The 26,282-nt window shown below is 34.6% G+C and overlaps 1 protein-coding gene across 7 annotated transcripts in view; it reads left to right on the forward strand.

The window, feature by feature from the left end:
* LOC123713598 (optomotor-blind protein) overlaps window positions 1-25,037 on the forward strand; it is a 76,533-nt gene extending 51,496 nt beyond the window's left edge. For 3 of the 7 annotated variants that reach the window (XM_045667338.1, XM_045667343.1, XM_045667339.1), the window contains 4 exons: window positions 17,136-17,294; window positions 17,636-17,712; window positions 22,248-22,384; window positions 22,638-25,037. In XM_045667338.1, the coding sequence (XP_045523294.1) occupies window positions 17,136-17,294; window positions 17,636-17,712; window positions 22,248-22,384; window positions 22,638-23,203 (939 nt within the window). In that variant the 3' untranslated portion in view covers window positions 23,204-25,037. The remainder of the gene's footprint in view (window positions 1-17,135; window positions 17,295-17,635; window positions 17,713-22,247; window positions 22,385-22,637) is intronic. The other 4 variants (XM_045667341.1, XM_045667344.1, XM_045667345.1 and 1 more) reach the window with 2 other exon arrangements.
* The last annotated feature ends 1,245 nt before the right edge of the window (window positions 25,038-26,282 follow it).

Raw genomic sequence — 26,282 nt, forward strand, 5'->3', positions numbered from 1 at the left:
CTTCTCAACTGTTACGCTCCTTATATCAACTGTCACGATGACAAGTCCTGTCACACATATCGCTGATTGTACTATAGACAAAATATTTAATTTCGATATTAAAATTGATTCAAAACCGTTACTTATATTTCTATCAAACGCCCACCTTATTTTTTACCGCCAAAAAAATTTATGGTCGAACTAAAAAGGCAGATGTTAATGATTCTATTATTTATGATCGAGCCTTGTCTATTGCTTGTTAGCTTTATAATTCCGGTAACTTGATGCGTTATAGGTGATGCGTGTAATTTTCTTTTAAATTATGTTCATTAACTCATAAACAAATATTGAACATGGTACAGTGACGCGAGAGGAATACGTTAAGTATGGGGTGCGTATTATGCTTGGTTATATTGATTATTACAGTGATCATGGAAACATTTACAATTAAAAGAAGACATGTGATGAAGTAGGTCAGGTCTTCACTCTTAGTACATGTAACTGTATGGATAAAAAATTATACTGAATTTTATAAATTTGTGAGTTTGGAATAAGCAAACATTAGGTATGAAATTGAATTGAAAAGACCATCATAATTTATTTAACAGGGATATTTTGCTTGAGTCTTGATTTAAATATTGATACGTCTAAACAAAGAATTATTATACTTACAAATATTTCCAATAAATAAGAAATGACTTATTAAGATATATAAATATGTAGTAATTAAACGCGTTTGAATCGACTTTTTAATGTACCTTAAAAGTAATTATAGTTATAACGACATAGTTAATAAAAATATAGGACTACATTTCAAACAGTAAATTGGCAGCATAACATTTGAAATATAATTTTGTACCAAAAAAATTGAAGACAGCCGGAGGCGCCAGCAATCACCTCACCAAGGTGTCTGTACCTAATTATATGGTAGAAAAACACTTCACAAAACCCAAATATTTGTTAATCTTACAATTACAAACAAATATAAACCTCTATCTAACTACCTAAGGTTTAGAATTGTGTAACTATAAACGCTTGCTTTATAAATGATATATGAAAAAAGGCCTCAAAGAATTGGCGTAAAAACGACCTTAATTAGGATATGATTAGGGGTTTGTTCTTAACAAAACTAACAAGCGTTAGCCGATGATTATGGTAATAAATAGTTATAGTGTCGTTAGGCAGCTGTCTGTTTGTTTATTACACCCGTATTTTGACATATGCCTTCACTTGATTGAAATTTCTTACCTCTGGTTGTTGGCTATTATTACGTATTTACCCTTACATTGTTAATAATTTTGAATTTAGAATTTTAACATTAAAATCAAAAAAACTAATGTATGCTCTCTTGAATTTGAACGATTTGTTGTATATCTTTTCAATTTAATTCAAGAACTAAGTAATAAAAGTTTAACTTCAAACAATTCAATTATCTATATCGTGCTTTTGATTTCTTTTTCAAATATGTGTAATAAATCGTTTACCAAACATACAAGAAAAACATTTAACGGATCAAACACTATCTATGGTTTCCTATCAATAATTAAATTAACTGTAGTCTATGGATTTTCCGTGAAAGAGACAGGTGACACTCGCGTGTGAAAACTCATTATCTACGCTAATATAATAAAGGAACGTGTAGTCTATGTAAATATTAAAAAAGATAAATATGGAAACAATTCGTCACCAAAATATATAACTATTTAGTACATATGTTCGTAATCATTATTTATAATAAAAAGAATATATGTTTGTTTGAACGCGCTTGTCTCAAAAACTGAACTGAATTGAATTAAAAAAATTATCGAGAAAAGCTTTAGGCTTATATAACATCATACTTAATGTATGTATGTAATTGAAACGAAGCATTTCGTTGCGTGCGCTTAAAGTTACTCATAAGTCATGTAACTCGAATTGAAAAGTTAATGAGAAAACCAAATTTTGCCTATATATTTATAATTCACTATCTCCTAGTTTATACAATCAATTTCAATATATAATCTAATCCAACGTAAGTGTGTGAGTAAGTAGTAATTACTTTACACAAATATTCACATTAATAAAATTTAATTTCAATGAATATCTATATTTTCAAATTCCTGAAAATATTAATGAAAACCGCGGGAAACATTATTAACAAACGCTTTGCCAATTAAGTGCAAACTGTCATTTTCGCGTTAAAATCATCTAAAGTTGCCATAAGCATACAAAAAAGCAATATTCAAAAGTAATTTAAATTTACTATATTTTTATAATAAAAACACAGTCATAAACAATAGATTTTGCGACCTTGTTAAAAATACAAAAAAATCAAGTCATGAAGTATGTATGAGGGCTTGTTCCATTAGGGTAGATATTGGGGCTGTAATTGATTAACTTCGATTGATACGCTTATCATGGTTTCAGTCTCGAATTTATTTACTTTTGCTAATAATCTTATACACCTTGGTAATACATAGTCACTTGAAGTCTAATAAAAAAAAACAAATTTCTTCAAAAGCGCTACGTGTATAACATGTGGAAAATATAGTATTTATTTGAATAATTTTTGGATATTAAAAATTTATTGTATTTACTAGGGGTCGGTCAACCACATAATATAGGCAAAAATTGGTATTATTCTTTAAAGAAAGTGTAACTTCGAGATACATAACTTTAAGCGTAAGCAACGGTTCTTAAAAAGGTACTAATGATTCCTCGTTTTTGCAACATTTCAATAATTCTTCGTTTCTATCACAAATTTAATTAATTACTTTCAAATCCTATGGGATTAGATGAAGATTGTTTTATAAAAGTTTGATGCTAAAAAAGCGTGTACGTTAACCCTCATGCGACAATCTTATTTGTAATATACGATATTATCAATCAAGTTTCGCCTTTACTACTACTAGTGAAATTTTACAGTATGTTAGCAACCTCCATGTTTATAAAAAGACGTAATAGCGTTAAGGGAAATATAAACGTATGCGTAAAATGTTAAACCTATAAAAAATGCTTCATAAAAACGTTGCTTTCGCGTAATATGGAGCTACAACACGTCATGTTATATCTAGAAAAATGACAGCCAGGTATTCTATACTCCCGAGGCCCTGTCACAAGTAGGGTTGTCAAAACCAAAAATTAAAGAGAATTTGTTCGATCGTACACCATAAGTTTAAATTCAGTCTAATGGCTTCAGCTTGCGAATCTCATCCTTGAGGTCATAGGTTCTATCCCCGGATATGCACCAAAGGATTTTCTATGTGCAAATTTAACATTTGCTCGAACGGCAAAGGAAAACATATTAAAGCTAGCGTAAGACCCAATAAGTCGACGGCGTCAAGCACAGGATTTATCGACTTGCCTATTAGATTGACAAAAGATCATGAAAAAGAAACAAAAGTTGTAGCGCAACTGGATTTTAAAAAAATATGTCCCCGTGTTCACATTAAATTTTATATAATATTTAGCAAGTTTAAGCCAATATAATTCCAATTCTGTTGAGCTGAAATCTGCTAAATCAGAACTCCTAACAAGGGCCTATAACGATATCACTCCGTCCCTGTACGTAAGTCATACACACTTAAATGGTAACTCACGAGAGCGATTACAAGATCTTAGATACTCCCCGACGTGTAACTTAGTTAATTAATTAGTCCTTAATCTCTTCCTAAGAACTATTTGTCTAAGTTAACTTGCTTAAATTCACATGAATTATGAACGCTAAATCATGCAAACCAAATTTAACTGGAAAATTTACAATATATATCAATTTAACATCTTTTCTTGTGACGTTCATATGTTTACTTGTTTGTTTATCTATATCAATACAGTTATTTTGAGTTTGCGTTATATTCACGCTTACAAATTGTATGTTTTGCTTTCTATCGTGTTTTGTAAGACAGTCCTTTTCCCTATATTCACAGAAGGCTGATCACCTATTTGGCTATAATATTAACAAATTCTCATGAAACAGACACATAAATCTGAGGCCCAGATCTAGTACCGTTGTAGCGCCATTGATTTATTTATTTAGATTTATTGTGGACTCTTTAAATCGGTATTTAATTGTCGATACAAAGTTACAGAGTCAAGCTTTCTGACTTCATTGTTCGTTGATTTGTTCTCATTAACCTTCTACAGCGATATAATTGCATATTTATCATGTAAAGGGAAATATTAGCACATAATGGCTAGTTGTATTTAATTGGTTGTTACGCCATGCGTGAAATGACAGTTCATGTGTGCAAATATTGGACATAGCATCAATGACACGTTATTAAACGTGACTTGAACATCTCAAGACTGTCTAATTGTATGTAGAATGGAGTGCTGACAGTTAAAATGTGTGCATACTGCCATTAACCACCAGGCATTCATTTGAAACATTCTACGGTTAGGTAATCTTACTTAAATAGTATACAATTTTTTGTATAAGCGATGCGATCGGCCATTAGCAGAAATAATTAACGTGTGTAATAGAGAAATATTTTTGAAGTGAAACTTCTTTATCGGCGTTGGCAAAAAATTTACCGTCACATTTTGTCGGTTAGGCGTCACATTGTTCGGTTATGCGTCACATTTTTCGGTTACGCGAAATCTTTTTCTTGTCCCTACCACGGTTGATTCGAAGAGATTCGGTGCTAATAATAACAAAAATATATAATAACGATAACAATGTCATTATTGTTATCGTGATATGAATGATAGTAATAATTCTATTACAATTAATAAAATTCTGTAATAATCTTCTTAGTAATTAAGTAAAATACAATTATTTAATTTTACCTTACATTTCATATCTATGTTAATAAAAGCATTTTGTTAAACTTTATCTTATTTAACATTATTTAACCAATTTCTGTAAAGTTGCAGATAATTTTTAAGTAGTAGATAATTTTTCGGGAAATAAGGTCATAAAGAAGCTAAACATTCTACGTGTTTATCTACGCTAGTACAGGCACACATTTTTTAATAAAACAATGGAGCAGTACTCCGTAGGCGTATTTAAAACACCGTGCCATAGATCAAATAGAAATCCTGTAGTAAACGATAAAAAAAATTATGAAAAATTTTGTATCTGTTTGAGCTGTCGAAACCCGGCGTTATTGGATTGACGTTTCCGAATATAGTAAGAGTTATTCAGCCTCTGTATGATCGTATCCATTTGCTCTATACATTGTAAATAGTGATGATTTCCTATGAATTTATGAAAAGGACATATTGGGGTCTATGAATAATCGATACCACATAAGACTCGCATACGATATCAAAGCGCTCCTCTCGATTCCCGCATCCCTCTGCCTTTAAACTTTAAAGCAAAAAGCTCGTACGCGCTGAAGGGGAAACGTGATTATTAAGTTTTCCGACTTACAAGTTCCATTATAAATCCGGATATAATCTTGTGAAGACCATTGAATTAATAGACATACACTTACATACCGCGGTGCCACTTCTATGCTGAATAAAGGTATAAAACTATAAAAACCCTTTTAACAGACCCGCTGAGAGCATCATCACTCAAGTATAAAATCACCGGTACATTAAGAGGCAAAATTGTAAAGAACCCCGCGTTCTGAGCGTTTGTTGGACGGATGAGTTCATTGTGAATGGCCGGTTATAGTTTGATGTTTCTTGTAATTGCGGCGCGGTGCCACTGTCTTTATGAAATTCTGCTCTACATTTAAATGTGTTTTAACACTAATGGGATTAGACGCGTAAAATGGAACGCTTTTCCAATCCTTTCTTTGTGTATCTTTCCCACGTTGCAATTATCATCTTTCAAAGGCGTTTTACGGTCTAGTTCTGAAGTGTCGTGAAGAGGCCTGACGCACTACTTTGAGGTTTCGATCAAACGGTTTTAATAAAAATCATTTAAGATTAACAGATATATATGACAAACAAAATAGATAAAATAGTTACTTTATTTTTTATATTACGCAATAGGTATATACATATATTGATCGATAACAAATAATATTTTGTATCTAGAAATTTTACACAGAGGTGTTAACATTTATACAATAGGCCCTAAATATTTTCTTATCAGAAGAATCTTTGTTTGTAAAAAGAAATAATTTAGGTATATATTTCTAACTCAATCAATATAACAATAGATTTGTACATACCTATTTTATTAGGAACCATAAAACTTATAATTTTTAAATAGTTTCGAAATTTTTAATAATATTTATATTCTGCTTTTAAGTCTCAGCCATTACCTATAGTTTTTATATACCAATAATAAAACTACATAACTATATAAGTATAGATTGCTATGTAAACCACAAACTGTAGAGGCATTCTATTATCTACAGTAAACTGGGAGAATCATGATCTGTAATTTGCAGATAAAAAGCAGAACAAAATAAACATTACCTTACCTCAACCGTTTTAAAACCAGCTCCATTATTGTCTTATAAAGGCTTGATACTGCGTCCATTAAATTATACGACTAACGCCATCTATTAGCAATCTGGCGAATTATATTTTTTATGTCATTATCTTTATCGAATCAATCAGTTATAATAAAAATATTTTTTTGCTTCTTTTTACAAGGATTACTAAGTTATATTATAGTAGACTTTAAAAAAAAATCTACGGACTAGTCCGGTCCAACAACGATCTAGTTATTAATACCAAAAAATCATCTATTGTCTTTAAATAACCGATAATGTTTGTATAAAAATATGTATTTATTTAGTAAAACCTTACAATTACAATATAATAACGTCCAAGCGGCTAATTTGAAGCTATAATACTAGTGAATTCCTTATCTTCTATTTAAAATACTACGCCGCAGAGACAAACGGTTTAAATAGCTTAAAAACAATACTATTTTTAAGTTTTCACTTAAAAAGCTGCACTTGAGCGAGGCTGGTATCAATTTCGTGCCGGCAAAGCGAAGTTTACTCACCACTGTTTGCTTTGGCGGGCAAACATTAACACTTATGCATCGTTTAAAAGGCTGACACGATCATTTTTCGTTGCTTTTTTAATTCACTTTAATAATGTCTTATGTAGGCAATATATTGTTTAAAAAATTTCAATTACAACACATTAGTCAATTCTAAAATATATTTATTTGTATGACTCCCCGACTGTATAGCCATCGGAGGTATTAACTAACCCTTGCTAGCTTTTTACGTATAATTAGAAAATAAGCATTTGTAACTAGGATGATAAACCTACTTATTTCTGTTAACAAGATTTTGTATTATATATAAAGCTTTTATTCAACATTATTTCTTTGATGTTGCGTCTGTTGCGTTCATTCCTATAATTTATTCAGTGTTGTTCCTGTCGTAGCCATACATGGGCCAGTCAGTCAGGACTAACATCTCTTCAGCATCTACTGCAAGGGCTGCTGTTTGGATAATGGATTTGGATTAAATCTATACTATGAGAATCCACTGATCCAAAGTAGTATCTAACTAACACTGTTTAAGTTGAATGTCATAGATCAATTGTGTCCATAATAACCTCTACAAGTGATGTTCATAGGAAGACGAATATTAGACTTGTCAACGTATGTTTGTTTTGTATCCAAACACATACGACAATCAATAGTATATATATATGTGTGTATGTAATTCGAGCTCTTTATTTATTAACACTTCGTTGCACATTATATAAAAAGCGAACAAAATTAAATTAAAAGAAGGGAAACTGGCGGCCTTATCGCTTTCGAGAAATCTCTTCCAGGCACCCACTGTGAGAATTTTTTTTATTAAATTATATAAGGTAGGAGTGAAAAAATACATATTACACATAGTTGTTGAGACAAAACTAAAGGGGAACAAAAAAAACTTAAACCAAAAACCTTTTATATCGTTTAATATTTATTGTATATAGGTTATCAATTATGAAGCCTTCAGCGCTTCAGCGTGCGACTCTCATCACCAATGGACTTTCATGTTATGTGCCCATTTAAAATTGGCTTGAACGGTGATGGAAAACATCGTTAGGCAAGGCAAGCCGGTTTGCCTTAGTCCCAAAAAGTCGACGGCGTGTATGAGGCACAAGAGGCTAATCACCTAGGTACTTGCCTAAATTGACTAATGATCATGAAACAGATACAGAAATGTGAGGCCCAGACCTAAAAATGTTGTAGCGCCACTGAATTTTTTATTTTAAAATCATTTACTTCCGTTATTTACCTCTTCTAAATCCTAGGAAAAAATCTCTTTATAAATAATAGAAACTTAATACCCTTCATATAGTGGTAATTCAATATTGCCAGGGATGAGTCGGCACCTGTGTCGGCGCATCAAAGGCTGCGCAGGCGATGCAAGCAAATATTTATTTTAATTTACTGCCCGCCGATCGCTCGTTAATCGCTAATGGATTTGCTCCCGCGAAAATAATTTCAAGTTCTCGTTCAAGTCTTCAAGAATCTCTGCAAATGTGAATGTCACATTATAGAATTGTCAAAATTTACAGGAAATATTTCTATTAATGCAGGAATAGAAAATTGTATCATGCAACATTCCGTAGTAACAAAAAACTTTACAATTTCTTAATTAGATGTACACCTAAGGTAGGTAATATAACCAAATTATACAAGACATATACACTTTCTTTAAATCTATATAAATAGTCGAGTTTTCCAAGTTAACTTTATGAACCATGACAAGAGAGTCCTGACAAGTTACGGAATATCTTACTGTTGTTTAAATTTTAATATTAAATGCAAACTCAATGTTAAACTAATTTGCGATAATAGCGCCAGCGATGACAAACGACAAACGAAAAAAAAATATCGGACATATATCTAATTAATTCGTGTATACAATAAAGTTTTGAATTCCTTGTAAAGGAAGATGTCCTCAATTATTTCTCCAACATCGCCATTTGTCACTTGTCATCATCTAATCCCAGTATCAGTTCTACAATGAAAATATCAGTAATAGCCTTCCGAAAGCTCCTGACCCACCTTACGCAAACATGACATTTGAGATTCAAGCTACCAATTAGAAATAACGGGAGCATATGGAACCCTATCGAAGCTCCAATATTTGTCAAAGCTTTAGTAAAAAGCATTATGTTGACATGGCTAAGACGGTTTGCGTGTTAGTAAGCACAAATATTGTGTCGGCGGCTTCTCTGACGTAATCTGATTTAAAACGTTTCCAGTTTTTATTGTTCTCCTTCTTTTGTTTGTACACTTATTAGATTATTGTATACTAAAGTTTCATATACATTAATTGTATTGTTTATTTACTCTTTAATTATAATTATAAAGTCGTCACCTCTGTCGTACTTTTTAACCTTAAATACTGACCATTGTTTTATCTAAAGAACAAAATTTAGCTTATCTCATTACTCAGGATCATACTTAGCAATATTCAACAAAATGTTTTAACATACAATCATTGATATTTGATAGATGTATTTTTGTCTCGTATAGATTCAATATACAAGAGTACGAGTTGTAAATTCAACGAGTCGTATTTTTAAAAAACTTCAAATGTATGGTAAAATTCAAATTCACTCTCGGCTCCATGCGGTAGTTTTTTTTTTTTTTTTTTTATAAAATAGGGGGCAAACGGGCAGGAGGCTCACCTGATGTTAAGTGATACCGCCGCCCATGGACACTCTCAATGCCAGAGGGCTCGCGAGTGCGTTGCCGGCCTTTTTAAGAATTTGTACGCTCTTTTCTTGAAGGACCCTAAGTCGAATTGGTTCGGAAATACTTCAGTGGGCAGCTGGTTCCACATAGCGGTGGTGCGCGGCAAAAATTGCCTTGAGAAACGCTCAGTCGTGGAACGTCGGACGTCGAGGTGATACGGGTGGAATTTTGTATTTTGCCTCGACGTCCGATGCTGAAACTCAGCTGCAGGTATTAATCCGAACAACTCCTCTGAACACTCTCCATGGTAAATGCGGTAGAAGATGCAGAGTGACCCCACATCTCTACGCAACGCCAAAGGATCGAGCCGCTCGGAGAGGGATTGGTCATCGACGATTCGAACCGCTCTTCGTTGGATACGGTCAAGTGGAAGGAGCTGGTACTGGGGAGCCCCCGCCCAGAGGTGAGAACAGTATTCCATGTGGGGCCGTATTTGCGCTTTATAGAGTTGCAAGCGGTGGCCCGGAGTGAAGTACCGTCTCGCCTTGCTGAGCACACCAAGCTTTTTGGAGGCTAATTTAGCCTTTCCCTCCAAATGACCGCGAAACTGAACGTCGTTCGATATGTCAACGCCAAGTATTCCGATGCTGGCTGTGGCTTCAAGAAGAGTGTTTTCGAAAAGAGGAGTAGCGACAAAGGGTATTTTTTTCGCGGAAAACGCGCAAACTTGTGTCTTCTTGGGGTTAAATTGGACTAGGTTTAGTCTACCCCAGTCCGAGACTCCACGTAAAAGAGTTTCGACTTCAGACACAAGTTTGTTCCGGTACCCATCGACAACTGCCCGAGAAATACCTAGTTACGGGTTTTCTATCGTGAGGTTTTGTTTCATAAATATTGAACGGTTAAATGCATAATTATAAGATTTCGATTGAAAAGTTTTCTCTCTGTGTTGCAATGTCGAGTTTTGTGTAGATGATAAAAAAAATTCTTACACGTTCCCTGACGTACGTAGCGCTTCTTGTTTATTGAAATTCTTTCGCTCACCCCAAGGCTGACGGATAAAAAATTTACTTACTTTAAATTGACAATTGACTTTTCTGCAATTTAAATTCCTATAATAACAATTTCATTCTGTAGATTTATATATATGATTTATATAGATGTAGGTAGTATGTTGGTTATAGTTTCTGGTCTGCATTTTATCGAAAAACTTGTTCTTTTTAACTTTCTGGTAGTTAAATGAACCAAGTGCTTATGGCGATACAACAATTGTGAGATTTACGTTATTGGTTTTAGTTAATTGTCCAAGTTAGTAGGTGTAATACCGTAATCCCTTATAAATCAACGACTGATCGAATTATCCAACAAATATTGCTTGTCGTAAAATTATATGCGAACTAAGCGCCATGCCGAATATCCCGTCTTACCTTCAGCGAATTCTCAATATTTGCAATAAAAAAATCTATAGAATCGAATCACGTCCCGAAGTCGTTCCGCGAATTAAAATCACAAAAAGATAGAAAAGGACAGCTGCAGGGCCTGCGCGAGAGAACGAGCGACATAATATGCAACATCGCTGCATCCACGCCCCTATAGGAATAAAATTCAAAATAAGATTTCAAAGGAAGTAAAAGGAAAAACAAACAGTCGCGGCTTTCTCTAGTTCGTTAGAGCGAGACAGGTATAGTTCCGTCGGCCTCGTATATTGGTTAGTTGATATGACTTATGGCGCGTATGTTTGCCGCGAATTAGCCATTTGGTGCGAATGCATAGGGCGACGCCCGGCGCCCGACGACGCGATGCGTTCTAAAACGTGCAACTGCAATCGAATGAGCGATATACAATTAATTATATCGCATTTAAGTATAAAAGTCACGTATTTTTGTCTTTACTGCGCTAAGAGCCTTGAAGTACGCGAGGAAAAAGCAAGTGAGCAAGGAGGGTAAATATTATAAGTCATTATATTTTATGAGCTAAGTATTAAAAATAAAAAGTGCACGATACATTTCAGAACAAAAAGATATTGTAATAAAAGATTAAGTGGACTGCACGCAGCGCCATCTCGTGGGGAATAGTATTTCAAAACTATTTTTTTGTTATATTTAACTTATTCACGATGCAACATTGAATTAGCACCCATAAATAAATTCTACTTTTTCTTTCAATTAATTTCTAGGTATATTTAAAACTGCGTTTTGCTTCAGTAGTGATAGCCGATTAATTACTCCCTATTAATCACCTATTATGGTCAATGTAATTAGGCATTAAAATAATTGCGAAGACGTGATACAAGCCAATAGAACACTACATACTTCATCGAATCGATTATTTTCACGCGACGAATAATAGATAAAATACTTAATGTCTCTATTCACACGAAACACAACGTTTAATTTAATATCTGTGACCGTGGCGAAACGAACAATGACACGTAGCGCCATCTTTTGTTTCATATCCCAATTGTATTTTTAGGGATGTGATACGAATTGATCGATAATTTTTATGGTATATTTTTATAAATAATAACTGTAAAATATTGAAGATGGGAAATTTACCGTTTGAAACAGACATTTGCATAAGGCGTTAGTGTTCAATAAATACCAACCATAGAGAAAAACAAAGTAACGTACCCTTTAGTTCCCGTTAAAAGTTTTTTTAGTGCTTTAATACAAAAATCCTTTAATATAACGGGTAGGGAGTGTACGAAATATCCTCGCAGGAAAGAGGGCAAGTAGTCCTTTGAAGGCGACACCGTAGACCCTATCCCGGCTCTTGAGGCAAAGAGGGCATTTAGTAGCCCACATTAAAACACCGTTCCTTTTTTAAAAAGAATATGTAAAAATTTAAATTATTATTTTTAATTTATTAGCCATAGTGTGAAAAGCTTCTTTTCAGATTAACAATGTCTAAGCGCCTGATTCATTACTTAACTACTACATTTGTATACCAGATAAACTACCTACAATAAATAAGATATAAACATTTTGGTGTATTTTTAACTATTCTAACATCTTCAGATTTCATCGTCATTCATGAATCAAACGTTTTAACAATTTATCGATAGACCACCGTGCTTCCCGATTACCATATAAATACGTTGTCTAGCCGTAAAATAAAGAAATTGGACGGACAGATAAAAGGTCCGTAATTAAGACCGACTAGCGATTATAATTTCTCCGTTATCGCTTTTGAAATGGCCTCGTCTGCCCGCTTCATTAGATTTCTTTACGACGTCAATCTATGGTAGTACGAGGGAATATGTAAACTTTTTAGTGATTTATAACTAGAGTAACATTAATAGTCTGTGGAATATGAATAAAATTGTTTTTTGTAAATTAAATTCTCGATCTTCAGCTTACATACGTTCGTAGTAATGTCACCTCATTACAATTTGTATCATCAAAGCAAAATTTAGAATTATTTTATTCTTATACATTAATTAATTAGAACTAAGAACCTAGAAATTCAGTCAAGTCTTTTCTATGTTTTTTTTTATAAAATCACTACGGCGTCTTTGGTTTAAATCCTCTGTGATAGATATTTATTCACCTTAATTGAAGGAACATGAATAAAAAAACAAACAATACATTCATTGATTGTAGTTATACTTGTGCTAGAAACACAAATCAGGATGTTTTAATTAGATTAAAAATCTTTTTTAAATGCATACTTTGTTAACGACGCGTTGAAATTAAGAGCAATTTGTGTAATTTAAAGAAATCTGAGCGTGCGGGCACACAACAATTACATCAATTAAATGATTAATTCGTTCATTGTTTATACATACAGCTTCCGTCTGCCTTATTCACTCAATTCAATATTCTGTTCTCCTAACAATATTTAACACAATTTAATGATGGAGAAAAACGTGTCACGTGCAACATTCATGGCATCAGTATCGTTGACCGCTTTATATAAATCGGATCCCAAATCCCTAACAACGGTAGCTCTGACTTTGAGATAAAAAGGCGAATCGGCATGACTAAAGATGGCATGATGCGTTCACGCAACATCTGGAAGCAAAGAGGAATTGGTATCAAAACCAAAATAGGACTGATACGGGCTCGAGTGTTCCCTATCTTCCTGTATGGAGTAGAAACGTGAACTATCTGGGCTCGAGAAGGGTGATGTGGTGCTGGCGTCGAATGCTAAGAATACCGTGGAATGGAAAGCGCAAATACATCAATCCTAACCGAACTTGGCATACTTACTCGCCTACCTACAGTGAACCGTATTCAACGAAGAGCGATTCGAATCGTCAACGACCAATCCTTTCCGTGCGGCTTGATCCCTTGGCGTTGCGTAGAGATGTTGGGTCCCTCTGCATCTTCTCCGCATTTACCGTGTTCAGATGAATTGTTCGGTCTAATACCCGCAGCTGAGTTTCATTATCGGACGTCAAGGCAAAGTTCAAAATACCATCCGTATCACCTCGACGTCCGTCGTTCCACAACTGAGCGTTTTCTAAGGCAGTTTTTGCCGCGCACCACCACTATGTGGAACCAGCTGCCCACTGAAGTATTTCCGAACCAATTCGACTTAGGGTCCTTCAAGAAAAGAGCGTACCAATTCTTAAAAGGCCGGCAACGCACTTGCAAGCCTTCTGGCAATGTGAGTGTCCATGGGCGGCGGTATCGCTTAACATCAGTTGAGCCTCTTGCCCGTTTGCCTCCATTACATAAAAAAAGAAGTGTATTTTATTTCGGCTATACATTCCGCAGAGGCGATAAGAACTTGGAGAAACTGATCGTGGTTAGTAGCATAGAAGGCAAAAGATCACGTGGCCGTCCACCAACCAGATAGACTGATCAAGTGAAAGATTCATAGTTCTCAAAACTGTACACTGGCGCTGGCCACAAACTGGTGGAAACAGATAGTCCGTTTCAAATGCTTCGCTGCTGACCATGAAGCTCAGACATGAGCTGCTTAAAGAGAGAGACATTTATAATTTAGGATCACTAACGTAATATCAATTTTATTAGTTTTGGATTATTCAACTCTTTAGCGGTGGCGCTTGTAAATTGTAAAATTTAACCTAATCTCGTAACTTTATGTAAACGCCACAAAAAAGAGAAAGAATGAATCCTCCATTAAGCCGGATGCTATCCAATCAAATTGCACTAATTTTATGATAAATTAGTCATCATGATTTAACCACGATTGTAAAATGTAAATGTAGAGATTACGGAGTAACTATCAAAGTAAATATCGTTTTCCGGCTACTAAATAATCTAGCTGTTTTTGATGGTAAAATATGCAAATTGTAAACCTACTTAACGTAACCGTTTCTTTAAAAAAAACAAAGGTGCTTCAACGTTTTTAGCTCTGGACCTCAGATTTCTGTATCTGTTTCATGATCATTTGTTAATCTAATAGGCAAGTAGGTCAGCCTTCTGTGCCTGACGCACGCCGTCGACTTTTTGAGTCTAAGGCAAGCCGGTTTCCTCACGATGTTTTCCTTCACCGTTCGAGCGAGTGTTAAATGAGCACATAGAAAGAAAGTCCATTGGTGCACAGCCGGGGAGCGAGCTTACGACCTCAGGGATGAAAGTCGCACGTTAAAGCCACTAGGCCAACACTGTCCAACCGTTTCTTTAGAATTCAATATAAAGAAACAATCATAATAAAATGTTCTTAATCAGAAAAATTTATGCATTGCTTATTGCCGTACCTACTTAGAAGGATTTAATGTAGATAGATGTAGATAAGAGCAGTATTGGCCTAGTGGCTTCAGCGTGCGACTCTCATCCCTGAGGTCGTAGGTTCGATCCCCGTCTGTGCACCAATGCACTTTCTTTCTATGTGCGCATTTAAAGTTCTCTCCAACGGTGAAGGAAAACATCGTGCGGGAACCGGCTTGCCTTAGACCCAAAAACTCGACGGCGTATGCACAACAATGTTTTATGTAAGTAATAAGCGTATGAACACTCAGCTAGGAACTTTAAATCCCAAACACTGATTCAGAAAGTATAGGATATGTAAAGGCTAGGTTTCGATTGCAGTGAACTTATTTCAAATTAAAAATCATTTAATTATATTGGTAACACGATGTACACTTATGAATGTCAAAGTTAGGAATGTATATGAAATGCTTCTAATTTAACATTCACTGCCAGTTCTCAAAACAAGGGCGTAGAACGGAAGAGAAAAACTGGCAATACATTTTCCACCATTCTTTTTAATCGCTAAAAAATTACTGGTTTAATAAACGTTTGTTTAAAACTCCGAGAGAATACACCAAAATCTATATATTACATACATCTTACATTTACTTTAGTTATTTCCTCGCTACAAATAATGTATTTATACCTATTGTATGTCAATTGATTTACAAGACAACACTCTGATCGCGCCTAGGAATCTTAAACATAATTTTGCATACAAATGCATAGCGTACAAAGCATTTATGCCGGCAACAATAGCTATTTATCTAGATTATACCCAGGTGGAATTATAATGCATGTGTGAATAAGCTGCCTTTATTAGGAACTGAAATATCTATTTGAATACATAAGATGCCGCCTGTACTTGTAAGGATTCTTAAGTCTCTTTAAAATAGTAAATACGGCCCAATTCATAAAGATGGTGTGTCATCGATATATGTTCCTTCTTCATATAAAAGTTTCACTAACAACAATTTTAAAGATGCTTAACAAAATAAATTCTTATAAAAGCTTATGATTTGCAGAAGTATTTGGTCAAAATGTATTTTTATTGTATATCTTAATTTTTCTTTTGATTATTCCATTATGATATTTATAAGGCACTATTACTGTACAAAAACGTAACAAGTTTGTATACGCCTTTTCGTTAATAAAAAATGCAAAGTATCATTGTAACAAGCGCCTATTACCGGCAATATCTGGGGACTGGTAATATCCCATAATTTAAGGAAGAAAAAGGCTCGACACTGTTATTACGAAAGTCGAATTGACTTAACCCTGTTATTTTTTTGACAGTATCAATGAACTTTCACGTAGAAGTTTACGAACTTCTATCCCTTATTAGAATGAACAAGTTGTAACAATTATTGGCTTTAGTATAAATTATACATCAGACAGAAATGTGAGATACGAAATGCATAAAATCCATGGGAACAATACAGATATAGAAAACAATAATGTTTTCTATGTAAAACAGTAATATGAAATAATAAAGTTTATATCATGGTACGATCTAGATTATATAGCCTCTTGTATATATTATACTAGCTGACCCATGTATATTATTTCCAGAAAACATTTTTTTAGTTAAAAACAGGGTTGATGTATTCTTGTATGCTGTATTATAAAAATACAAAAAAAGGTCTAAAAAGTAAAAAAAATGTTTTGGGGTGGACACCAAGGGGTGTTGGGGGATCACTTAGGGGTTTGAAAGATAGATAGTAGCCGATTCTCAGACTTACTGAATATGCATAAAAAGATTCATAAGGATCGGACGATCCGTTTCGGACGAGTATGGGAACAAACATTGTGACACGAGAATTTTACATATATAAATAATGAATATAATACATTAATATTAATGCTAACATTAAAAAAGCTTTTAAATCTAAAATTTCGATACAATCTTAAGTTGGCCGGTCAAGTTCCTAAGCTGTCTAAAGTGTGTTACGCAGACAATCCTCAACTCAATGCACAAGTACCAGCCCCGGTTTCACCTAGTGAGGGCCAACGACATCTTGAAGCTGCCTTACTCCACCTTCAGGACCTATGTCTTCAAGGAGACTGAGTTCATCGCGGTCACCGCCTATCAGAACGAAAAGGTAAGTCAAAAATTATCCTTACTACCCTTTGAATATTGAAATTTTATTATAACATTCGAATACTCCCGTCTACTTAGCTGAAAGTGAACTCTTGGGTTTAAATATTACACTGAACTTATACTTATTGTAAATAGCAATCAATTATGAATAAAGTTTCCCTCCTCCCTTTAATTTTCCTCTTATAAACATTAAAATGTCCAGGGAGCGTTCGCCTTTATTATATCCCTTATGCAGGAGATACTTGTGACATTTGGCTCTATTAATGTTGAAACGATCAAGATTAATTTAATTTATAAATCAAATATATAAGCTACATCGTTATAAAAATATCTTTCTTTCAGATAACACAACTGAAGATCGACAATAACCCTTTCGCAAAAGGGTTTAGAGACACTGGTGCGGGGAAAAGAGAAAAGAAGTAAGTATTTAAACTACTTTATTAAAATTATTCCATATTTTTGATTGTTCGAATGAATCGAAATCCTTCCTATGTGTATAACGATTTATTGACGCTAATAAAGTTCAATAAATTTGATACCAAGCAGGTGTAATAAATGAGTCCATAGACAAAGTAACGGAAACATCTAACAAAATTAGCGTTATCTGTGAATCTCCTCAAATTAATTAGGACGTTTCGAAACGAACAGAACCGACGCCGTTCCAAATTCAAATTAAACCAATCTGGCGCCTCCTTATTCGTGTTCGGGATTTAAACATGGCGGGTAACTGTTCAAAATGGTGGAGTCATTCGACTTGGCGCTTTTTCCAACGTCTTTAGCGTGCGAGGGAGAAAATTGGATTTCCGCGATAAAATCAGCTTTAGACTTTTTTCACCGCATAATTTGATAGCACACCGCAGTGGGAGATTGCGGTTCCGCTTACTTATTTGAATTTCAACGAACAAGGACTCAATTAGTTTGAGCTGAGATTAAATCGTGATGCTGGGCATAATCGACAGATCTACTTTTAAATATTTATTAATCATTTGCTGCTTACATTTGGAAGTATCTTATACTCCTTTTAGTATCTGTCACCGTTACATTAGGAAACTTTTATTACATTATAAAAAACTGCATTTTGTAAATGTAAGTAACCGTATAGTTCTTTTCGGAAAAATTAGGCCCAGAGAACCTAAAATCCAATCCTGTGATTAATATATTAATATATAAAAAAATTATGGGCAATAATTTCTAATAAGTTTTTCACTAGACCTCGCACAATATAATATCTAAGGGTAATATATACTAAGGTACGACGTAAAAACAAAACAAAATGTTATCAAAAACAATTGAACAATAGGCCATTATAGAGTCTACGTTAGATATTTATGAAGTTCAGGAAGGCATCTTTAATTCGCTTACACAACATTTTACACCGGATTTGCCAGGCCACAGCGTCCGAATTAAAGGGCATACGCCGACGGACACCGGAAACTCGTCTTTTCAAAATGGCCGCCGAGCCGGAAGCGCGGGAAACGTGAGCGGTTTGATAAACGCCACCTGAAAAGCCCAGGACACATGCCGCATATCTCAGCGAGGCCTTTGTGCTCGTTATGATGGGCATGTTGTTTTTTAAACAGAAAATTGTATAGAAATAAAAATATACAATATAAAATGCAAACTAATAAATATTTGTAACAAATATTAGATGAAGTGTTAAATAAATAAATAGCTACTTTTAGAAATCACACGTAACTATTAGTTTCAATTTATTTATATTAAATTTGAAATTGGTTTAAAATCATATTATTTCATTATTGTGTCAAATACTATACACTAATTGCAAAGATACATACACAAGAGTCTAAAAATTTATGCTTTTTAAGTCCGTGTTAATATATTAATAAACGCAAAGGTAGTGAGTAGTACTTAGTGGCCACTACCTAGATCTTTTGTTATATTCGTAAGGAATGAAAATTCCAATACCAAGGATTAATGTCCCCTTTAAAAAACATATTATTCTTAAATATTATTAAATGTTAGTAGTGCCCTCTCTTTAGAAGTGCTCGATGAAGCCAATTTATTTCGGCAGAATTAAGTGCTTTTTTCTTAATTATATGGAACCAGTTGCGAGCTTAAAATAAAACCGATAAATAAATTCCAAAATTACAATCCTCGAGAGTACTCATAAATTCAACACGAAATATTTTATTTGCAACAGAAGTATCATCGCATAAATTTAAAGTGAATCAAAACAATATTGTTAAATGTATCATCAAAAATATGCTCAATAAAACCGGCGAGGGTGGCGGGTTGCATTTTGGGGATAAAAATTTGGGAAAATTACAAGGCGAGCTCGCCACCCAGCCGTGACGTTTACATTGTAACGCGAACACCCTAATGCGAGCTGTTTAATTTAGGGTTGTCAATTTCTGTTTTAATTTCTCACTTAACCTACATTTATTACGTCACTTTAGGAACAATTGTGTTAAAATTTTCTCAAGGCTTTTTGTCAAATGTTGTATTAACGGTAAAATGAATTAAACAAGCTAATTGTATGAGTGTGTGTGGAACTTAAAAATATTGTATCCTTCATAATATTGGTGCAAGGATACATTTCGGAGGCCTTAAATATTAGACCTTACCCTAGACCTCCGGTTCTACGACGTATATCCAATGAATATAGCTTAGGAAGCAGTGTTAAGAGTTTATACACTGACAAGTGACAACTACAACACAGCGGATTTAGCTAAAATTTGAAATGTTACCAGCCCTAACAACTAGGGGTGGTTAAATTAAATTCTATCAGGCGATGAGATGAGTTAATAAAATGAATTTACCAGAAGCCGTAATCAGACAGCCCCAAAGTGTTTGAGGATGAAACAATACGACAGTTTTTACAGTTGTTAAACTTTAAGACAATGTAGACGGTGACTTTGATACTTTATTTTCCCATTGACTGTTTAACTTTATATTGTCTGTCTGAGAATCACACTGAACTGTAGAGATTCAGCTATTCTCAACACTCAGGTTGTATATTCGAAACCTATCCATATACCAACGGATTTCCTTCTATGAGCTACTAAAACAATATTTATATATATGTATGTATTTGGGATTCTACGCCCACTATTTGTTGACATATTATTTAGCGTATCATTTGTATAGTTTTTACTCAGTTATTCTGGCTGAGTATTTCTTGGAGAGATGGCCAGCGTGACTCGATGTTTGTCGGGCATAAATGGCTGACACATACTAATTATATACTCAATTAGACATACAGAATTTACACGTTATAATAAAACCTATATGAAGATTGCTTCTAAGACATAGTAGGAGGTGTTAATGAGTAGATAGTAGTACATAATGTTCTACTTTACCCTCTTATTCTACTCTACTATAATTCTTGTACTTTATCCTCTATAGGTGTTTCTTTTTTATTCTCCCATATTAGGGTTGCCTGGAATAAAATCGCTTGTTAGCGATAAGGCCGCCTGTTGCCTAATAAATTATGTAACCTACTTACTTCTTGTTTTTTTGATTGTATATTTATATTATGGTAACAAAGGATAAATCATCTTTTTAGTTTGTTTTTTTTTTCTGTTAAGTTTTGTCTTAATAAATGTGTATAACATGTATTTTTCCATTACTTGCCTATCTTATGTAATTTAATACATTTTTTTTCTTTACTCACAGTGGTTGCCTGGAAGAGATCGCTCGAAAGCGATAAGACCGCCAGTTGCCCTCCTTTTGATTTAATTATGTTCAATTTGTTTTTTTTTTTTATATTGTAGTGTAACGAAGTGTAAATAAATAAATAAAATATTGAGTTCTAATCCACCTCTGAAATAACTTGAAATCTAATAAAGATTTTATTATTTAGTTAAAAGATTTTTTTGGATTGTCATTCTTGTTACTGCATTCGTTGTACACTAGAATACATATTATAAGGCCACGCAGCTTTACACTTACATGATTTTTCACGCCATATTTGTGAGCAAATCGTTTTAGCAATAAAGGTGGTAAAGGGCGCGACTGACTATCATTAAGAAATGATTAACCTTTTAGGTCGTACCCCAAAGGGTCGCGGTGGGCCATTAACCAAAATGTCAACCGTTTGACACTCCTAGCTAAATGAGTGGCATTTTTAAACTAGGAATATTTTTGTTGCTATTCAAATACCTGTGGGCAGAGCTGTTGTTTATAAACCAAATTTTTGGATACAAAATCTATTCCTAGGTATCCTGTACTTGGGACTTAAAAAAATAGAAATGTGTCTTTGTTATTTTCCAAATTAAAATATGCATTTGATTTACATAATTCGTGGAAAATCGTGAACGCTTTAGGCGTTGTTTCAAAAATATTTTTGCCCTTATTTCAGAATTTGTACAGTTACGCGATCCAATATTTTTTTAAGTACATATGAATATATTTTAAATACACTGATTCACAAATGTTCTCGGTTAAATCATCTATTTGTTTGGAAGTAACTTTATTTATATATATATTGCAAAGTATAATTACAGTAAATTAAAATATTTAAATTTATTATAATCTTGCCAAATAAGGAATATAAAATGTTGTTGAGTTTTCGTACCACGTACCTAATTCCAGGTTTGCGTCATCAGCGCTACGGATTCTAAAATATATCGAAAGTAGGTTTCCCTAACCTAACGGTATTAGGGTTTCTACGCCATTTGTTGCTTTATTGTTTATTCAATTAATCTGTATAGGTTTGTCAAACTGGCTCGGACTTAGTTAAAAGCTACCAAATGTAATGCGGATCCAATATTGTCATGAGCACCTGAATCCAGCTAAACCTGAAACCTAAAATTAACCAAAGAGTATGCGCTGGTCCTACTAAGTTTGATCCGCTTAATTTATAAAATCTATACACACACTCCAAGTTCAATCAATAAGATCGTATATACGTTTGTAAAATGATTTTATAATAAAAACATTTAATATAGCCCAAAATATGTTTGCACACAATAAGCACAATTAACACGAGCAGTTTGTCTGTGTACCGCAGGCAAGCGTTGTTGACGGCGCGGTCGGACCCCAGAGACGATGACGATGAGCGGCCACTGGACGTTGGAGGACCCTCCAGTCCGCCCCCTCCTGCACCTACCACGCAGCATTCTACCAGCTGTAAGTATCCACTACCAAATCGTTAGAGAAGTGTTCTTTCCTTATCTAAGAGATACCTTGTTGTATGAAAGCTGATCAAACTTTCGATACACTAGTCTTTGTATACCTAAGTTAAAGAATGTTTTTCATTAAAAAGAAAAAAAACAATGATTTTTAATGGCATGTTTACACAACTGATAATTATCTTGAAAGCGTTCTTTAACGTATTTATTTTGTTAATAATACAATAATTAAAATTGCCGTTTTCTTATAGCATGGTTCACATCGAGCGGCGGTGGTGGTGATTCAGGCCCAGAAGAAGCCGGTTCCGACTCCTCATGTTCAGGAGGGCCACGAGCGCAGTCTCCTCCACCAGGACCGTCTCGGCCCTCCCCTGCTCCTGACGTCTCCCTCGGTCCACCGATCCAACCTCCCCTTTTACCATATCTATACCCTCCTTCGTTATATCCCCCACCGTTCTTCCCGCCGCATCAAATGCCGCCAGGTCTTTTGTTCAACCTTCACCCTCTCCTGCAGCAGTACTCTTTACCGCCTCCCCCCGCTCCTAATCCCGCGCCGTCCCTGAGCAAAACGCACAGGTTCGCCCCCTACGCTTTACCGGGTCTGGGATCAGCGTTCGAGCAAGTAGCGCCCCGAGCGAGGAGTTTGTCTTCATCGCCCGCGCGGCCGCGAGTGGGGTCGCCCCCAGCGCGAGCGGCGTCTGCTGATCCCCCACCGGATGCCCCCACGTCCACGACGACCCCTAACACGCCCCCGGCGTCTGACCTTAAGAGCATCGAGCGTATGGTGAACGGCCTGGATGTGGAGACTCAGGACTGACTCGCGACCAAGTCGTGACTGTGTACATAGAGTGTATTTATATGATCCCCCATGGGATGTCGTTTTGTATCGTTCCTATTTTGTTTTTCTGTCGAGCTCTTATCGGGTCGATCGAATGATGTAAATAGTTAAGCTTATACAATAGCTGGTTTATTGTGGCTGTATACACGATGCTGAGGAACTTTCTTGGAAACATTCAAATATTTACAAACATTTATTTCCCTACAGAATAAAGAAACGGATTTCTATTTTAACTTGATCCCATTACTTCTTTACCATTGTGTATCAACAAGCATCATATTTTTATTCTCATCACCGTGTATACTGCCTGTGAAAGGTCTTAGATGCTATGTTCGTCGATGGACAGTCACGCCTGTACCTTACCCGCAGACCATCACCTGGATAATCAGTCATAGCTTAGGTTTGCAATGAATACAAAGTGTCACTATTAACAAGTTTTAAAACTTTATTTTTAACGTAACGTAGCTGGTTCATATTATGTTTTTCAATCTAACATTAAAAAAAGTCATTAATTACGCACTGATGTCGTATCTGTTAGTCTTCTGAACTTCTTTGCAAGAAATCTCATTTATTAGTAGTTAAAAAGAAGAAGTAAGAGTTCTACTTGTCCTACTTCTTGTTCTTTTATAGTACGGTTGCAGTATGGGACATTTTAATTTATATTCATTGTACTAATAGCGTAAGTAAGATGTGTGCCGTGACGTCTTCGAACCGTAGTTGATCACATAGATACAGAAAATAGTTTTCACTGCAATAGTTAGTTAAGAAATATTTCACGAAAAGACATCGACATCTTTTATTTTGTTTCTCTTTGTAATTTTATTTTATGTTTTAATCACATTCAGATTTTGTTAAAACAATATGAAAATATTTTATTGAATACATAGTGTTATTGTAAAGATGTCGAGGGATCTTTTCGCTTCGATTAATTTCCCCAAGTAGTTTAAAATCGCTTTATCGTGTAAATACAATTGTAAGCTATATTTACGTGTTTATTATTAGACATATTTTGAAAATATGTTTTATCAATTGTGCTGTGAGTGGAGTGCGTTTAGTTGGGAACGAAAAATATTATATTTTTCATGAAGTTTATGGTCTGATTCTATGGAGCTATTTAAAAAATCATCGTCGTTTTCAAAGTTCAAATGTGAAATGTTAGTGTGTTAATCGAAAAACATGTATTTTGTTTTACTGTTGTTAGAATAAAAAAATATTTTGACTTAAGCATTGACTACAGTCATTACATCTGTTTGAACAAAAGGTTTAATAGTTGAGACAAAATTTTATTATTGAGTGTTTTTTCTCGTCTATTTTCTTGGCCATACTGATGTCAATCTTTAGTACAAACGAACAATTTCTTGAATCATATGTTTAAACGCTTCCAAAATAACCATTCAGCTCCATAGCTTCTCATCGTCACTTCATATATCTCTAAAAGACAAAAGTATTAAAACGCATTAGATTTTATATAAAGAAATTGAAATTTCTAAATTTTTTTAGAACAATTGAACGCACCTTTAAACGATTGATGAATCTAACTGTAAGTTAAATTTTGTAATATATAGTTGATAAATTTGTAGTTAAAAACAAAATATATTATAAATGAATATAATTTTCCAAGGAATTCATTAATTAAGAGCAATTGCAACTCAAATAGAATCGTTTGATTTTACTAACAGTGATTTGACTCGTAATAAGAATTGCCATTTTTCTACAGAATGTTTTAAAATTGCTTGACGGAAATAACAAGAGACTGTATTCGACAGCTGTATGAACTATTCATCATTAAAATATATAGATAAATCTATTGACATATACTTGTTTCCTTTTCCTTAAGCCTTTTAGCAGTATTGGCTATTGGTAGGCGCATTAGCGCGCGTCTTTCGACCGTGAGAGCCGTCCGCCGTCAGGTCGTAGCTAGGCCCTGTATTCTCTGTGTATGGAAAATAAATACATTAATAACGGTAACACTGCATAGGAGTATAGTTTATTTTATGTAATAGGAGGCAAACGGGCAGGAGGCTCACCAGATGTTAAGTGATACCGCTGCCCATGGAAACTCACATTGCCAGAAGGCGCGCAAGTGGCAGTCGCAAAAAGGCCACGTATTAATATGTTTTTGCTTAAATGCATAATTTTAATCAAGTTTTTTTTAATCATAAACACTTGTGAGGGACAATATTAAGGATTTTGCATTTACTACCAGTTCCCAAATCAAGGCGTAGAGCGGGCGAGAGCTTCTCTCGGCCACTCTTGTTAATCACCAAGTTTTGGTTTACAAAAAAGTTTCATTTCACCAATTTGTATGCTCAGAACTATGCTTATACGGAGTATAGATAATAGATACGGCACTTGAATCTACTTTTTCGAAAACGTCAGTGAACATAAGTTTGTCTATGATAATTACGATCAGTTATTTTAGTTCCTTCTCTATTTCTCCCTATATATGTTTTATAAAAACAGTAAAACTTTTTTCTAACTGCAGGTAAATGTATTTGGTCAAAACTAAACAAAAATTTCACACAAAAAAAAATATGCCCTCGCGAACACCGTAACACGTTTGTCCATATTTTTCTATCATGTATGATCGTAATTGGAGTCGCTCCCAACACTAAGATACTATCTGTTGGGAACTGGAGGTGTCACGTACAAACATAATTGCGGTATCTGATTGTCGCGTTTTCGCCTACTTTTTATGAACATTACTACGCCTTATATAATCTCCTTTTGCACTTGGCACTACGTGTGATAACCATCACGAGCCCGCCGACGAGCCTGGGCTAAATTATTACAAATCTACTAATTTTAGTTCGTTTATTTCAACATAATGTATTTAATTCTAAACGGCTTGAGGCAGAGCAACATCTCTGTGCTTAATTTTGAGTAGTCAGGCGTATAAAAGTTATTGTTGATAGAATTCGAACCCTGAACAACCTTTGTGGCGCTACAACCTTTTTCGGTCTGGGCCTAAGATTTCTGTCTCTGTTTCATGATCATCGTCAATCTAATAGGCAAGTAGGTGATCAGCCTCCTGTGCCTGACACACGCCGTCGACAGT

The sequence above is a fragment of the Pieris brassicae genome, chromosome 8 (genome assembly GCF_905147105.1).
Source record: "Pieris brassicae chromosome 8, ilPieBrab1.1, whole genome shotgun sequence".
In the NCBI taxonomy this organism is placed as follows: Eukaryota; Metazoa; Arthropoda; class Insecta; order Lepidoptera; family Pieridae; genus Pieris; species Pieris brassicae.